Source organism: Protobothrops mucrosquamatus, unplaced genomic scaffold (genome assembly GCF_001527695.2).
Source record: "Protobothrops mucrosquamatus isolate PMUCROS unplaced genomic scaffold, P.Mucros_1.0 scaffold_4, whole genome shotgun sequence".
Lineage (NCBI taxonomy): Eukaryota > Metazoa > Chordata > Lepidosauria > Squamata > Viperidae > Protobothrops > Protobothrops mucrosquamatus.
The window spans coordinates 292,771-311,061 of NW_015386080.1; the positions used below are offsets into that span (position 1 = coordinate 292,771).

Below are 18,291 nucleotides of genomic sequence, written 5' to 3' on the forward strand. Positions count from 1 at the left end.
CTTCCTTCCTTCCTTCCTTCCTTCCTTCCTTCCTTCCTTCCTTCCTTCCTTCCTTCCTTCCTTCCTTCCTTCCTTCATTATGGTCACCTATTTACTGATTCACCTATTCTGGGTAGTTAACAGAGTTAAAAACACTAAATTGACTAAATTAAAGCTATTAAAAACATGCCATGCTAGAGGCAAATCACACCTCACATGGTAAAAGGGGATCGAATAAAACCTGGTCCAATACTGGGAGAAGAACCAGGGTCTTTCTAAAGATAAGCCGGATTGGGGCAATCTGAATCTCAAGGGATGTTGTCTCACAAGGTAGGCATGGTGACAGAAATGGCATATTTCCCGACTGCCATAAGATGACACTAGTTAACTAACTAACCCAGAACATGCCAATCCTGTTTGATCTAGTTAGGTGGGCAAGATAATTGGAGACAGACAGTCCTGCAAGTATCCCAGCCTTATGTATTGTGGCAAACTCATGAATTGCTGTATAATATGAATGAACCTAGTGAAAGAGACATAGAGCTAATCAGGATTTAATTTATTTATTTATTTATTTATTTATTAATTTAATTTATATCCCGCCCTTCTCCTTGCGGACTCAGGGCGGCTAACAACCAGATAAAATGCTACTACCAAAAAACTACAAATTAAAAACATAATTAAAAACAAATATTAATAATTGGTCTAGTAGTTAAAAATTACTTTAAAACCCCCATTAAAATTTTTTCCCCTAGGCCAGTCCTGCAAGTTGGAATAACCATGTCTTAAGGGCGCGGCGGAAGGAAGGGAGATCAGGGATCACCCTGATCTCTGGGGGTAGTTCATTCCAGAATGCACTGCATGCATGAATTCAATATTCATAAAGACAATGTTTACCTTCATTGTTGAAATTTAGATACAGGAAAGGTGCACAAAGGGAATCAAGACCTACAGGGAGATATAATTATACAAAAATATTGAACAGTCAATAGAGTTTGAGAATATCCAGAAGATAAAAATTATTATACAGTTTTTATCATTATTATATAGTTAAATATTCTGCAGAAGTTATTTACAGATATACAGTAGGCCACTTTCAAAACTATCATATGTGATGCAGTCACCAAGTAAATTGATAAATAAATCCATGGGTTTGGAGGGGTGGCCATTTATGACCATCTTCTGAAAAGCTTCATATATCAAATAAATCTAAAATCAGAAATTTAGAGCTCAGTTCTACCTTACTTCTAAGAAGACTTAATGGTTTCAGTCATAAATACTAGAGCAGTTTCTTTGAAAAAATATGCTTCATCCCAATAATCTGGATCATTTTGGCTCTAAGCCAAAATGTGAGATATAGGGCCCTAGCCATGGGCTTGAGAACAGTTCTTCCCAGATATGCATAGAATTATATTCAGGTATGTGGATATTCTGTTTAGCTATTAAAATAACACTACAGTTCTAACTAACAAAGAATATCTGCCAAAGGTCCCCACTTATCAAGAGGTGTAACTGAAACTCAGCATTCTCGGGGGGGGGGAGGGATTCCCCTTCCATAAGGGCTCCTCAACTGTCCCTGGGGCAAGGATAGCTTCCACTCTGCGAAGCTCGTGAAACCTCAGCTCTTCTTCAAGGCCTTTGGGATTTGATTTGATTTTATTGATGTGGAGCTTCTACCCCCATGAATGATCTTATTATTCCTTAGCTTGATTGCATTCTTAACTGCAGTTATATTCTATAATAGTTTTATTATACATTATTGTTTTACTTTGAATGTTGTAGTGACTTTGGCTGTTCCTTTTGTACACTGCTTAGAGTCAATTGACCAAAGTGGTCTATAAATCTATAAACCAATTAATACATTTACTCACTGGAAGCAATGCAAGAACCAACTCTTTACATTGCAAGTATACATACCTTTTTAAAAAGAGCTGGTAGAATGTAGAATGAACTGAGAGTAATTACTGCATCATTTGTATGTTTTAGTTTATTTACTGTGCAAAATGTAACTGCTAACCAAAGGAGCCAGCTGAACTAACCTTGCCAGTATACAAGATCAGGATGAGAAACTACCCAGGCTTTCAAAACCCGCCTAAATTTTGCATGGCCTTCTGGTGATGACAGCAGTTCATCATACTGATGACAGCGAGGGATGTCAACTTCAATCTACAACGTAGGCAACAAGAAGAAGCACAGAACAAGCCATAAAAGGAGACTAGGTGCCAAATCCCTCCGAATTTCTACAGTTCAAATTGGGAGAAAGAAGGCTTATTCTAGGCTCCAAATATCTGGACAGGGAAATGCATTTTCTTAGAGTATAAATCCTTCGAATAGAAAGACAAGATAGGAAAATATAAAGAGAGACAACGTAAAGACTCACTAAGTGTTCCTTAGATACTAACTGAATGCCAGAGTTTCATAGTTTACCTTGCAAAAGTGTTCAACTCTTATTTTCCCATCAAGATCAATTTGCATTTTCTAATCCTCACAGTAATGGACTTACAAAGGACCTAAAAATGCTATCCCAAACTCTCCATAAACTTGAAATATAATTACTAGGACTTCTCCCTTGCCCCCAATTATAGATTGAACTGAAACCAGAGCATCTGAAGTAGTAAAATCCTGCTATATGCACTTGAGAGAAGATCAAAGGGCAGAGTTCTATCATAGGAGAAATATGAGAGATTATTTGTCCTTCATGCATAATATTCAATTTCAAGAAGATTAAAGTCATTACTATGGGAAAAGAAAGGCAGAATGAGTTTTTCCTCTTTATGATCTTGCATATGGGGATAAACTGGAATTAGGTATAATTTCATGGCCATCACCACCATTAGTTTTATTATAGTTTTTCAACTAAAAAGCTCAAGAATAAAATTTTATAAATATATAATATATTGCAGGCATAAAGAAGTACAAGTTCTCCTTAACTTTAACAAGTTATAGCAGATCTTCCATAGCTAAATATTTAAAAAGTTACTGCATAAATGGATATAATTTCAATAATTTTGACTACATCTGATACGGTATTATAGAATTGAATCTTACATAAAACATGACCATTCTGCCTTCTGCCTCAGATTACCTTCTGCCTTAGATTACCTCTCATCGGCCGATACGCTCCCACAGAGTGGGTCTCCAGTCCCACGGCAGTCGGTCTGTCACGGCCGACCGCTGGGGGTCCCCCTCCCGGAAGAGCCAACCTCGAGGGTGGGATACCTTGCTTGATGGGGGTCTCTAGGCCCACTAGGGCCTAGAGGGAAGGAAGGCGGCGCGGGAGTTCTGTACCAATAATAAGTTGGCAGGACTGGCCTAAGGGTTATTTTTTAGCTGGGTTTTATAATAATTTTTAAAATAACAAAGGCCTAATAATATTTCATCTTAATTAACATTTTAACTTTAGTATTTTTTGTATTTATGTATTTGTTTTAAAAGGCTGTAAGCCGCCCTGAGTCCGCAGGGAGAAGGGCGGGGTAAAAATATAATAAATAAATAAATAAATAAATAAATAAATAAATAAATTCTATAAGATATGTCAGTTTTCTGTTGATTAAGAGGCAGTTATGGGTGCTTCTCATTTGAATCATTTTACACTTTGCTATGTAAGCTTCATGGATTACCAGTATGCCTCTAGGTTCATTCAAGGTGCTGGTAGTTATCTACAAAGTTGTTCATGGCTTGGGACCAGGTTATTTATATCCAAGTCCTGCAAGATTTGACAGGACTAGCATTCTCCAGGGAGTATCATATGGCAGGACTCAGGAAGGATTTCTTTTCAGTTGTGGCACCCACCTCTGGAACAATATTCCCCCTAGAGATTAGACTTGCTGACTTTTCATAAATCCTTGAAGATCTGGTGTTGTTATGGAGTCTCAGGTGGATGGCTGAGATTGTATAATGGTTAATTGTTGTGCTAGTTGTTGTTTTTTTTGGCTGCTGTATAAGTTATTTGTTAGTTATGGATGGTTATATTAATTTGAAAAGAAAGGAAGGATAGAAAGAGGGAGGGAGGACTGGTTAAAGTACAAATTTATGGGTCACACAATGTATTCCTAACTGTACACAAATTTTAATTCCAAATATATTAAACAGAGTAATAATAGTTCCATTGTAATGGAATTTCTATAGTAGCAATGTTATTTTATTTATAAGTACTATTAAGTAGTATTTGGAAACACTTCAATGTGTAGGCATAAGAAATCAGAAAGCAAGGTGGTTCAAATAACATTCTCTGAATGGTCAAAGCAAATTGGCAGTAGATAAAGAGTCAATGAAATTCAAGGTGGGCTGGAGTTAGATCTCTTGTGGGCATGAAGAAACTCGACACTGATGGCATGTTTGACCCCTTCCTTGGGCTCAGCCTGGTCAGCTCCTACATTATTATTCCAAAGGCTTATGACACTTAAAAGAACAAAAAACCTACCTGTCTATCTGTAGGAATAGGAGTGTCCTTATCAATAGCATCATATTTTGCTTGAATATCTCCCTAAAATGAAGACACTGTAAGTTTTAGTTTAACACTGCCAAAGAAAAATCTCAGAAACAACCAACAGACTATTAAAACTACATAGCATACCAAAGTTCCCTAGAAAATTTCAATTAAACAACAAAAAACTTGTAGTAGTTCAAGAAGAAAAAACAGGAGTCATCTATAACAGGGCTTTTCAACCAGTGGTACGGGTACCACCTGTGGTACATTGGCACCTGACAGGTGGTATGCGACCATCCTAGAAAAGTGGTAGCGGGGGAGGGGAATGAGCTGAACCGGTGGCAGCACCGCACAAGCCTGAGCGAGAGATGGCTGGAGCTGCAGGGCTGTCAGGGCTCAGCGGAAGCGCCAGGATCAGCGCCAGGATCCAGCTGGAGCTCGGCGCTCATCCTGGTGTTTCTGCTGAGCCCAGAAGAAGCGCCGATCAGCTGGAATGTTGCAGCATCTCCAGGGTCTTGTGATTTGCATTCAGATGCTTGGCAACTGATTCATATTTATGATGGTCACAGTGTCCTAGGGTCATGTGAAGTGACTAAAACCTGCTGCAACCACCCAGCAGATGGGGGGAATAAAAACCAAACACCCCCTTACCCCACCTCTGCTGCCAATCCTCAACAAAAATGCTCACAACAATGAAAACCTTGGACAGGAGGAAGAGCGCTACTGGGTGGGAAGGCAGGTGCCTTGCTCGGCTGTGGCTTGGGGGGCACTTTTTTCAATGCGATTGTAACTTTGAATGGTCACTAAGTGAACTGTTGTAAGTCAAGGACTACCTGTACTTCATCACTTTTTTCCTTTCCCCCTTTTTTTTTTGATCATTATGTTTTTCACACCTTGCTAGGCGACTGGTGGTATTCGGATATTGCCACATCCTAAAAGTGGTACAATGGGTGAAAAGGTTGAAAAGCCCTGATCTACAACATACATGTAAAGACTACTACACAGTCACTATATAGGACAGACAGGGAGAAGGCTAGTAGTGTGTATCCACCAGGACAACCAGCATTCAGAAAACATGATGAAAACCTCCTTAATTTCAAACTACATGGACCAAGTTAGCATAGTTTCAACTGGGAAACTTTGGGCAACCTAGATCAAGATAAATTTAAAAATGTTATGGAATTCCTAGGAGGCTGGCAATTAAGACAAACCAGCCATTTACAGGTATATAGAGATGAACAACACTTTCAGCATTCAAAAGAGTCAATTAAAATGCTAAAAAAAATCCCAACAACTACTGTTTAGCAATTAAGGACGGATTAACATCAAGATAAATCTCAGAAAAATACAGTACCAATAGCCTAATCAAAAAATTATCTATTGAGACAAACAATCAAGAAGTAAACAACCACCTAATCAAGGAAATACCAAAGAGAAAACAATTTCCCACCAATAGGTCAAGAGTGAGCAAACATTTCTTCCACTAAAGATGTTACCTAGTCAGCTAATGAAATTCCTGCAAGCAAACACCAAGAGAGAGCAGAGAGCATCAAGAACTCCACTGTAAGTATTAGGACTCTTCTAAGAATTTATTCAGCCAGAGCTCAAATAGTATATCTCAAAGAAGAGGTGATAATTAGGAGTGCCAAATTGCAAATGTAGTTTAGATAAGAATTCAAAATTATCTGTCTACTTCCCGGACTCAACCTTTAAATTCTACTTTGACGCTGCACCTCCATATACTGGGTGCAAAAGAATTGTGCCATTGCATCATTGCTATAGTTTCGGGCCAAAACTGCAGATTCTGTTTTTTCATTAATATTTTGTAGTCAGTTGTAATTTTATTTGCAGAGGCTAATTTCCAATGTTTTGTGGAAGTTAAAAGGTAGGGTTGGAATATATTGCGTAGACAGACAAAACAATTCTTGTGTCTCTGTCTTAATCTTACCTCTACTCCAAGTAACGCTGCCCAAGCTAAACCTCTCATAAGAGGGGGAATGTCAACTCTGGCTTCTTTCCAAATTTGATTTTTTTTATATGGATAGGCCTAGAAATAACATATCGATCTGGTATTAGTAATATTTTCATACTTTTAATAGCATACTTTTAACATTTCTATGCTGAAATGATACTGAAAGATACTATAGATCAAATGCATTAATCTGATATCAAATAGGACTAAGGCCAATATCATAGTTAATGGCAAAACTAATCAAGGAAAATTAAATGGATAAAGCCAAAATTAGGACAGCATTTGATGCCTTTCTAAACCACACACCTTCAGTAGTCTGTCAAATAGGACAATCCTATTTAGTTGATATTCAGTATCCCGCTCTCGAATAATAAGAGGAAGTTTGGCAGCAGCAGATAATTCATTGTTACTATTTGAATGAGGTATATTTGATTGGCTGAAAAAACAACAGAGGAAATAGTTCTTAAAGTATTATGTCTTAAACAGAAGAAATCATAAAAATAAACTAGGGAATGAAATAATTGAAATATTCACCTTGGGTGTATAGTGAAAAACAAATTCAATTTCCTTTTTATAAACTGAAGCCTGATTGATTTAATTTCCTAATTTATTATAAAATAACTTTATATAATATATTACAAATACTTTGTACTATGTAATATTAAGAAACACAATACAACTACTATTAATCACTATTCATGGCTGACCTACGGGGATCAACAATCAATTTCTTGGGGATCTAAGTGATTCCTATCCTCTCAAACAGAAAATTTATTTTATATACTTACTCATCTTCAAGCAATGGATAAAATGCTTCTCCATCAACATCTTTCAATCTCTATAAAAATTATATAAATTTCCAGTTAGAAAAATATCCATTTAACATAGTCAACAATTAATAAAAACAATGTTTTATTATTTACTTATTAAATTTATTTGCTGCCTAACTTGTTATCAAACTAATTTTTTCTTAGTTTGTACAAGGTAAAGACCATTCTGATAATACTGGCTACAGAACTTTGTCTAACACAGATAAAATATATGAACGATCCATATTTTATTTTAAGGAATCACAATATCTTACATTCCTGAGCTGACACAGTGATAGCGTCACAGTTGTATCATCCAAAAGGAAACTTCTATCACGCCCTTGTCCAAAGCTCTCCCCATCTTCAAACAAAAAACTAGGAGTAAAAAAGAAAAAGGAAAACAAATTTCAACATAACAACAAGCATTAGCTCATGTAGGCTTTTCTCTCCCCCCCCCCATATTCAATAGAACTGCTTTCATTGCATTTATACTGACACTTGATCAGTCTGCAGTTTCATACATTTAGGGACATAATCTTACTCTGCTTCTGCTTGTTAATTAACATAATTTACACATAAAAAGTATATTTGAGAAGTTGAGGATGCTAATCAAAATAAGTATAGTTAATTTTGCAAATGCAAACAGCTTTTGCTGTTACCTGTCTTCAAATGGATAAGTGGATATTTCTATTTCAAGTGATTATCCACCTATAGGCACCTATATCTTAATTTTAATCAAATTGTTTAGCTGCATGATATTAATCATGCAACTAAGTCATTGACTGCAATGGGCAGCTATAGAAATGGAAATAAATAAATAAATAAAATCAATACAATTAAATGTTTAGCTGAGAAATATTTTAACTGAATCTGTATGTCTGCAGAGAGCACCTCTGAAGACCTTTCTACAAATTTCCATACTTTTTCAAGGAAATAGAAAGTGCAAATAGTGAATAATGCAACTAGTAGACTTTCAGATTGTTGGCCCTGTTCCTATTTAAAAGCCAGTTTCATTTTATCACTTATATATTTCTTTCTTGCTTTTATTCCCCAAAACAGAGTGCTTTCCTTTCCCCTTCCGCCTGTATATCTTACATAGGAAGTGTGCAGATGGGAGGCTTGGAATGAATGATATCCTTGTTGACAAGCTCTTTCTCCAAGTCACCTCCAGCCAAGCACCAAAGATAATAAACTTCTTCAATTGTCCTTTCTGCTAGATAATCAGAACTTTCCTCTATTAATAGAATTCAACAAGGACAACTATTAAAGACAATTATTATATCCATTTTCATGCACCTTTCTTTTCTCTAGGTTCAAAAACATGTATTTTTTCCCTGAAAACTGAATAAAAAGTTTGTAGATAAAACCTTCCCATGTTAGCAAATAGAAACAATATTTTCTCTCTGAACAGGAGGGAAAATTGTAAGAAAAGGAAACCAGCTAGACAATCTATTGGCTGCCCTGTAGGAAGAATGCCAATGTTTCCATAACAATTTATTAGCAATTCAATAAGTACAAGAGACAGGATTCTATTAAATACTTCATTCATTCATCAAACGGATTTTATCTTCAATCTCATGTCATACAACAGCAATAACATAATAGAATTCAAGATGAGTAAATTAATCCAAAATGTGTATGTCTGTTCCATAAACTATAGTAAGAATAGTATCACCCATTTTTCCAAGTCAGTGTCTTCAGAAAAACTGAACCTAAATCATCATCTTAAATCTAATGGCTAATGCCCATGAGAGATGGGGACGATAAGAACTATAGATTCATGTGGAAGATACCAGCCTACATGCAAATGCTTTAAGCATGTCTGCATAACAAAGTTTTTCTTTTGAATGAATCTGAAAATCTTTTTTTTTTAAAAAAAAAACAACCTTACCAAACAGAATAAAAGGTGTAATTAACCGACCAAACCATTAATTAATCCAAAGCAGCACTGTTTAAAAAGTCACAACTCTTTCATGTCTCATTCTCCTACCTAGAATTTATTTAATTGAAAAGCCTGGGGCCTGAACATATCACTGTGGATCTGACAGCAGTTATGGTTTTTCTTGTATGCTATCATATGATCATTTTCCTTACAGTTGGCTGTAATCTAACTGCCCAGCAAACATTTCATTAAAATCTACAGCCTGGGTTTTCAGTTCACATAACTAGGCATGAAACATTTGTGTGAGTATCTGAAATCTGCAAATTATCAGGATACAAAAGAGTTACTAGTTGTAGAGTTATAAAGGCCAAAGAACTTTAGAATTAAAATGGCACAGGTATATGCTACCTTTATGTTTCAGGAGAAAGAGGACAATACTAATAAACATGGCTAAAAAGATTATTTATTGTACCCGGACTTTATTATTTTTACAAGGCAGTGAACATATCCAACACTCTTTCCTCATACTTTCCCTACAACAGCAACCCTTGTCAGGTGAATTGGGTTGAAAGGGAGTGACCGGCCTAAGGTTACCCAGCTGGCTTTCATGGCTAAGGAGGGCCTCATCATCTCCCACATGCTAGTCTGGTTAAACTAGGGAAATAGCTGGAATCTGTTGCCTTACCTTTAAATAATTCGTTAATATCCTCAGGAAGAGATAAATTAGCACATCTTAGATTAGAGGAGAAAAAACTGACAGGTGTATGGAAGGTTGGATATAAAGATGAGATTTCACTGAACACTGAATCATTCAATAGTTTTCCAGGAGTAGGCCTGATATAACAGAAAAAGGAAGTGAAGGCAAAAATATAATAAAAATCCAAACAATGCATATTATATATACATTCATTCATATATCCCTATGCACTTTTCCTCACATGTATTATATATAAACTTATTTTTCATAAACTGCACTTTGTTTTCACTGCATGTATTTTAATTAGCAATGAAAGCAAATCACCCAGCATTATATTTTGCAAACTCTTTAACTTTTTAAGTCAATCCTCAAGGCCAAATTATTTATGCATTCAACTGCTCACAAGAATAATCCATTTGTGAATGCAGCATGGATCAAAAGTAGAGACATGACCACTGACTGAATGTTTTATTAAATTAAAACTGATGATACAATTTTACAATCCACCCCAAGTCCTGCCTCATCATGGTTTGGTATATATGTGTGCATTGCTGCTGAGAGTAAGAAGTAAAAAATGCCAGGAGCACATTCCAGTGTATATAATCCCAAAAGGGTCAGCCATAATGTGAAGGTCAGCCAGGCTGGTCAGCTATTTATCCTGGTCAGTGGTGATATAGGAAGAATTTGGAGGAAGATTACTTTATGAGAACAGCAAAGGAATTCCATACTATTTAAGAGAAGGCAGTGGTAAACTATTCCTGTATATTAAGAAAGTCACACAGGAATAAAATATAAAATGACTGACAATCTAGTGGCAGATGTTGAGCCATCAGTTTGGATGGTACTTCACATACTACTGAGAAAAGCTGAGGATCTTTTGGAATATTAATATGTTTATGATGTGGTTAGATTAAGGGCTTCAGAATACAATATGTAGTAGATAGATAGACAGATAGACAGACAGATAGGCAGGTAGGCAGGCAGACAGACAGATAACCTTTATTGTCATTTTTTACTGTGGGCACAATGGCACACATTAAAAATGAAATTTAGTTGTTTGCTCTCAAAGTATACACATACATAACACACATTTAAACATACTATATACAACATATGCATAGACCTACACCCTTACATGAAAGTAACATATAAATATTAATCACTGTCCATCTTGAATATATAACGGAAGGAGGAAGCTTTAGAGTTCACAAGGTTAATACTGTATGGAACAAAACTGTGAATGAATCTGGATGTTCTGCTTCAGATACTACGGAGCCTCCTCCCAGAAGGTAACAAGGAAAACAGGTTGTGAAGAGAATGTGTAGTGTGCCAGACAATCTTAAGGACCCTGCTCAAGCAACGCTTATGTGCGTTCCTGGATGGAAGAGAGGGAACTGCCAATAATCTTTTCGGCCATCCTCACCATTCTCTGCACCACCTTCCTGCCTGAAGCAGTGATGCTTCTAAACCAGACTGTGATGCTGTATGACAGGAGGCTCTCGATCATCCCTCTGTAGAAAGTGGTAAGGGTAGGGGAAGGAAGATGTGCTTTTCTCATGCGACGCAGAAAATGCAGGTGCTGCTGTGCCCACTTCACCAGTGACTCACTGTTAAGCGACCAAGCCAGCCTACTTGTTAACTGCACACCCAGGAATTTGATGCTGGTAACCATCTCCACAGGTGAATCATTGATGCACAGAGAAGTGTGGCTGTGCCTGCTTTTTCTGAACTCCACAATGATCTTTTTGGTTTTTCCGGTATTTAAAACTAGGCTGTTTTCCTTACACCAGTTCACCAAACCTTCAATCACCTTGCAGTAAGCACCCTCACTGATGATGTTGATGATGTTACCCATGCAGAAAAAGAAAATCCAAATTTGCAAAGACAGAATAAGAATTCTGCATGAACATAGGAAAAGTGAAGACAGTGAAAGATGAAATGAATTGACTACAGATTGACATTTCAGGCATCATCAATTTGAGATGGACTAGGCCTGGACATTTTCAGTCAGTGATCTCACTATTTATTACTGTGGACATGAAACACAAAGAAGGGTGGCAGTGCTTGCATAATTAGGAGAGGTATCGTAAGAACACTTCTTGAATATAATACAGTCAAAGATCAAACAATATCAATTAGCAATAAAGGAAACTGTTTGAAGTTCAGGGCTGAAATGGGGGTCCTTGCTGCTCTCTGAGCTTGGTTCTTTTCCTTTCTTGGTTGCTTATTGTTTATGTTGGCAACACAACTTGTGAATCTACAATCTATTTCTAGACGTTAACTATAACTGTAAAATGTGACTGAAGTTTTTTTATTTAAAAAAATTCACAAGTCATGGTTATTTGATATCTATGATTTCCTTTTGGTCCACGCTTAAAGAACTGCAAGTCTGAATCTGCTTGATTTGTATCATAGTTCAGGTATGGACAAAAAGCTTGTTAAACTTAATGGGCATACAGTTTTCAAAGTAGACTGATATATCCATGGTTTTCATTTTATAAAATACAAAGGAACAAATTGTATATGTAACTTTTGTAGTTTTGCTTATTTCAAGTCTAATTATCTAATGTATTTGTAAGGTACACTTACCGTTTGGAAGGTTGGAATGTAAGACATTTCTTAAGTAGAGCTAAAATATTTTCAGGAACTTCCTAGTGCGTAAAATATAAATTTCAATTTAGTTAACTCATTTATTCATATCAAATCAATATAGATGGTTTATATGATTTAATCAAAAGAATGGACAGCTAAAATAGCCATAAATATCCACATATATAAATAAATTAAAACCAATAACTAATCAAAGTTGCAAAACAAGGAGCAATTGTAATTGCCATGATGAAAAATATAAAAATGATTAAAAACCTAATAAAATAAGATCAACAAATGAACCCATATGACTAATTAAAAGTTAAATAAATTAAGGATAGCAAATATTCAACTAAATACTCTTTCAAAAGATTCCACTTTCAGTGACACCCAGATGGACGTTGAACACATCTTAATTCTAAAGTGACAGTTTCAACAAGGCTGGAGCAACATCTGAGAAATGTGCCTACATTCAAGTGGGCTATGTTTGCATGTTATATACAAAGACTAAGCAAAATGTGCCAAAAAATAGGTACTTTCTTTCAAAATGAATTAAAGATAAATATTCTTCTGATTTACAATCAAGAACAGGTGTATAAACTATATCTGCTATACTGAACAAAATCAACTAAATATACTGCAACAGATTTTCAATCAATCTTTATTATGGTCATGGACCATTACCCAGCAGATTTGTTTTATTATATGCCAATTCTGAAAAAACAAAAACAGTTTTAATGTAGCAGATAAGAATGACTATCCAGTAACTGTGGATATTCTTAGAGTAATCAAGCTGAGAATCCAGGAGTTTCTTTAAAGACATTGTTACTAAATATTTTGGTTTATGCTTCAAGAAAAAATTCACTATGAATTATAATTAGTCATTGTGGATATAAGTAAGAAATTCAGACCTTCAGAATCTCCAAGCATCCATGTTCCTCAGCTAGCACTGTTATGATGTCATCAACACACCCTGTAGGTGAGAATGAGTTGTTAGTAATTCTTTACTTACATTTCTAGAAAAAGGGTTTTCCTCTTTTATGCACACAATGTTTCTCTTCCATCTGGTCTCTCAAAAGCAAAACACCCACCCAGAAGTGTGTGGAACTAAGATGTACAAAGTGGATAATCTAGCAAATAGAAGGACAAGTAGGCATTTTTGCTACATCTTCTTCAGGGGCATAATGAGGGGCATTATTCAAAACTCTATGTGGGCATACTTATCAGCACACCAAACTGGCTCTCATGTATACGAAGAAATAACATTATTCTATAGTAACCAAAAAGATACAGCCCAGTAATTTTAAAAGTGTCCTCATATCTTGAGATGAATTTCAAAATATTGTCTCTTATAAAATGTGGAAAATGCCCATCTCTATGGAGAAAGCTCATATTCTGGATACCCACTATTCACATAATAAATTCCATTCTAATATCTGAGATCAAAATTATTTGAGCACTTTAAGCACAACAATGAAAATCAACTTGTGTTTTGTTTGTGGAATACACCAGGAATAAACAACTTTTTCAACTTGTCGGCAAATTCAGAACTTTGAGAGAATGTCATGTGTGTTCAAACATGACTGTTTTACGAGGTCTTCCATACTTGTAAAATGACTGCGGTTCAGGCATAGCCAAAAGCCAATCTTAGTAAAGGCATTGAACAGAAGGCAAACTGGTAATATTACTTTCTACTGTTTCCTCTTTGCCCATGGTATACTGTCTGCCATGTTTATTTTTATATTTTTTCAGGGTAAGCAGGCACACTTCCAAGCAAAGCATTGGGCTGCTGCTACTCAATATTTTTATTTTCTGCCTAGAGGCCTATTTTCATTCTTGAAAATAAAGATGCTAGATCAGTGGTTCTCAACCTTTTTAATGCTGCGACCCCAACCGGTTGTAAGTCGAGGACTAAACCGGTCGTAAGTCGAGGACTAAATCGGTCGTAGGTCGAGGACTACCCAACCGGTCGTAAGTTGAGGACTTTCCCTGCCCGGGAGCGCCGCACATGCATGGTTCCGCCCCCTGCGCCGGCCGAGGCATAGCTGGCAAGCGGCAGAGACGGAGCAGGCCGACCACCAGCTGGCCCAGCCCAAGGGAGGTAAGGCACCCGCCGGAAAAGGGGGAAAAAATGGCGGACAAAAAAAATGGCGGACAGCCTTGCTTGGCGACCCCCATGAAATGGTCAATCGACCCCAAATGGGGTCCTGACCCACAGGTTGAGAACCATTGTGCTAGATGTTGATATTTTGCACTGAAGCACAACAGCTTTGCACATTTTTTTCAAAAATTAATATTAAAATTACACGGGGAACAGAAATCTGGTTAAAGTTGCTTATTCCAGTATTAAATATACAATATATAAATATGTTTCATAATATGGATGGGCTGATAAGCCTAAAAAATGTAGGGTGGCTCCTCTTTGATCAAAACAGTACAAAAATAGATCAGTTGTAGCAAATTCAAGAGAAGATTAATAAATATAACAACTAGTAAGGTCACACCAATTTCACCACACCTATATCTTCTGGGGTGGCACGGTGGCTCAGCAGTTAAGATACTGGACTTGTTGGCTGGAAAACTGGCAGCTCAGGTTCGTGACCTACGTGCCACACGATGGGGTGAGCTCTGATTCTCACCCCAGCTCCTGCCAACCTAGCAGTTCAAAAGCAGGCAAATAGGTAAATAGATACCACTATGGTGGAAAAGTAACAGTGCTCCACGATGGCGTGCTGGCCACATGACTGCGGAAATATTTTTGGACAGTGCTGGTTCAATGGCCTTGAAACGGAGATGAGCACTTCCCCCTATAGCTGGCAACGACTAGCGGAGTAAAATCCACAGAGGCTGCTTTACTTGGTGTGCTATATCTTCTGTGGATGTTGCTTTTCAGACACAAAATGTAGCCATTATATACAGGTCCAGTGTTTGTAAAAGGGATGACATGGTTGATAAACCACAGTCAAGAAATAAAGTTAAAATACATAAAAGAATAATGAAGGGATAGGTTGGTATATTCTTTGAAACTACTTTGTAGGCAGTCAAGACTTATTCCATTCCCGAACCATCCTTGTATCACTGCCCTGATAATCTTCAGTTATTTTATTCTTTAGCGTTATCAAAGCAACAGTGCTGTGCTGCTGTTATGGGGTAGAGTTGACTGAATACATATCCAATTTTCAGATACATTAAAAAAAAAAAGGCAATCCAGAGCCTATATAATGACTAGGTAGTCATTTGGGATTTTATGAGGCCTTCAATGATCTGCAGTTATTTATACATTACTCACCAAGATTAAGTATCAGTTTTAGTCTTTCAGCTACATCCAAACTCTGGAACAGCTTTCTGCCCTAAAGGCAACAACAAAGGGGGGTGATTAATGAAGCATTATTATGAATTGCGTACTGTGTACTTAAATCATGTATTAACTGATACATCCATGAAGATAATTGTTGTTTTTAAACAGACCTCAGTAAAAATGTGCAGTCATAAAAGATTTGTATGCCTATCTCAAGACTGCGTTTCCTCTGGACCATATCATTAGGAAAAGGGGGGAAAGGGGAATGCAACAATTGCAATATTTTCTGGACATTTATTTGTGTCTTAAATGAAATGACTCAAAGAAAGTTCATTGCTAGAATGAAAATATATCAAGCATGGTTCTCAAATATCTTGAAAAAAGAGCATTCCTGAAGCTGGGGCTGCTCAGATGTATTATCATCACTAATACTTAATGACTTTGAAAGTTCTGATGAAGTTGAAAGTTGTGGTCCAACTACAGTTCCCCTCAAAGATATAAAAACACATGTTACATACCATACAAAGTTCAAATAATATAATACCAAGAGACCACACATCTGATTTAGGACCAGAACGTAGGGCCTTTTCAATCTGCATGTGATCATTGCATTTAATAATTCCTTGTGCAATTACTTCAGGGGCCAAGTATGATGGGTACCTAAAAAATGAAAATCATCTTATTAAAATAAAATTTTGCTAAAACAAAGCAGCAAGATGATGCCGAGACAAATTATTCCTGCTATCACATGGTCACAAACAGATATTACCTTGAATTTTTTTTTTTATGTATCATATGGGGATTGATTTTTATAATTTCTTAGTTCCACAACACGTTTTACTGTTTATTCCACCAGACAATGGGATAAGTTAACCAGTGGTCAAATTGTGCTTCAAGCTTTGTTAAACTTTGTTTTAAAAAAATATTATTCAGGAGCAGGTGATGACAAACAAACTTCACACAACTCATTTGCCAATGCCTATCTTTTTCTTTATTGAACGGTCACAATGACAGAAGAACTTTTTAAAAAACGTATTCTGTTATTAAAGTCAGTTTGTAGGTATAGGAAGGCCATGGAAATTGAGAACAGATTTGGTGTCTAAAGTCAAAGCATGCTTTTAAAGGTCTAAAATGCATTCCTGAGTCGACTGCAAAGACAACAAATATACCTTTTTTCCAAATTACTTGCAGTTTTCAGAGTGTTCCTTCTATTACACAATTTCCTAAGTTGCTATTTTCTCCTTTTTTATCCCATTATTATTGGTATTATTTCATCATTTCAGTTAATGTGATTTCATTAATGCAATAGTCTGTGTGTGTCAGGGTCTGTTTGTCTGTCTGCCTCCCGCTCCCCCCCTCTCTCGGTGATGGCCCCATTGGAAGCTGGTTTGGAGGAGGAAGATGAGCCAGAACTGGGGCCATCAGCATGAATCCCCAGGAGTGTCCAGAGAGTTCAGGAGCTGAGGAAGACACAGTCATGGGTATGTCTGGCATCAAGAGGACTGGTCAACCACATGGTCAGCCACCTGCACTAGCAGAAGCAGGGGAGAATTGGCTGCTGATGTTTAGCATCGATGAGTGGCAACAGATCACTTCCAATGAGGAACAGCTGCCATAACAATCACAGAAAGTGACATTTTTATGATTCTAATGAGAAATGCCTTTACTAGGTGATTTTATTATATGCGTACACAATATTTCTTGAATATTGGAGGAACAGAAAACATCAATCTTAGTCAAATGTACTAGAAAATTACTGTTATAATGTTCATATATGATTATGGTTATTTCAAGACAACTAACTTACCCTATAGGAAAATCAACATCTACACCATAAGCAGTCATATGATAAAGGCCAAATTTTGACAATTTAATATGCCCCTGTTAAAAGAAACTCGACAAAGTTAATTACTTGGCAAAGTTTTCTGCCTTGTACATTAGAAATAAGAATCAATAAAAATCTTTTAAGTTCTAATTCCTATGGACAAATTTTGAAAAAACTTCCCAGTGGTGTAAAAAGAAACACTTTCTTTTTAAAAAGAAACATTTCTTTTGCATGCCTGTTCTTAAATGTTGATTTTTTTAACAATCCACTCTATCAAAATGCACCCAAACATATTATGTTTAGCCTGGTGACTTATTTATACACTCTGGCTTGTTTCAAATATACCATATTTAGCCAGAGTTTGTGACATTAACTAAGTAAGAAATGGTGATTAATCAAAACTGAAGATAACATTTCTGAGGAGAGAAAAGTGTTATTTATGACAATGCCCAAACATAGCTGTTATAGCTTGAGTGAATGAACAATTATTTGTTTCACTGGCACATTCCACCATGGAGCACACATACAATTTTTACATTCATGATATATGAGAAGTTAAATTATTTTAAGGAAGGCTTTATTATATAGATCAGGAGTGGACCATCTTTATGGAAACACACTACTTCAGGAGAAATTGAAGATAGCTCAATTGGAGCTAGGCAGGTTTATTGGAAAGGAAAGAAAACGGGGAGTCCTTTTAATCTGCCTATTTCCCATGCACATTTTCACTCTAATAGTCAAAAACTCCTTTTGTCTTCCTCTCTTTCTCTTCCAAATCCATCTACAAACATACCATACATGCTCAAACACA

General features: G+C 36.5%; 1 protein-coding gene across 1 annotated transcript in view; it reads right to left on the bottom strand.

The window, feature by feature from the left end:
- Positions 1 to 18,291, bottom strand: part of TBCK (TBC1 domain containing kinase) — an 89,954-nt gene that overhangs the window by 52,025 nt on the left and 19,638 nt on the right. The window contains exons 5-18 of the mRNA XM_015832443.2: positions 17,463 to 17,536; positions 16,174 to 16,315; positions 15,647 to 15,707; positions 13,269 to 13,330; positions 12,358 to 12,419; positions 9,757 to 9,905; positions 8,285 to 8,423; positions 7,465 to 7,564; positions 7,169 to 7,218; positions 6,687 to 6,816; positions 6,357 to 6,455; positions 4,403 to 4,465; positions 2,019 to 2,145; positions 877 to 927 (exon numbers count right to left, since the gene is read on the bottom strand). Of these exons, the coding sequence (XP_015687929.1) occupies positions 877 to 927; positions 2,019 to 2,145; positions 4,403 to 4,465; positions 6,357 to 6,455; positions 6,687 to 6,816; positions 7,169 to 7,218; positions 7,465 to 7,564; positions 8,285 to 8,423; positions 9,757 to 9,905; positions 12,358 to 12,419; positions 13,269 to 13,330; positions 15,647 to 15,707; positions 16,174 to 16,315; positions 17,463 to 17,536 (1,309 nt within the window). The remainder of the gene's footprint in view (positions 1 to 876; positions 928 to 2,018; positions 2,146 to 4,402; positions 4,466 to 6,356; positions 6,456 to 6,686; positions 6,817 to 7,168; positions 7,219 to 7,464; positions 7,565 to 8,284; positions 8,424 to 9,756; positions 9,906 to 12,357; positions 12,420 to 13,268; positions 13,331 to 15,646; positions 15,708 to 16,173; positions 16,316 to 17,462; positions 17,537 to 18,291) is intronic.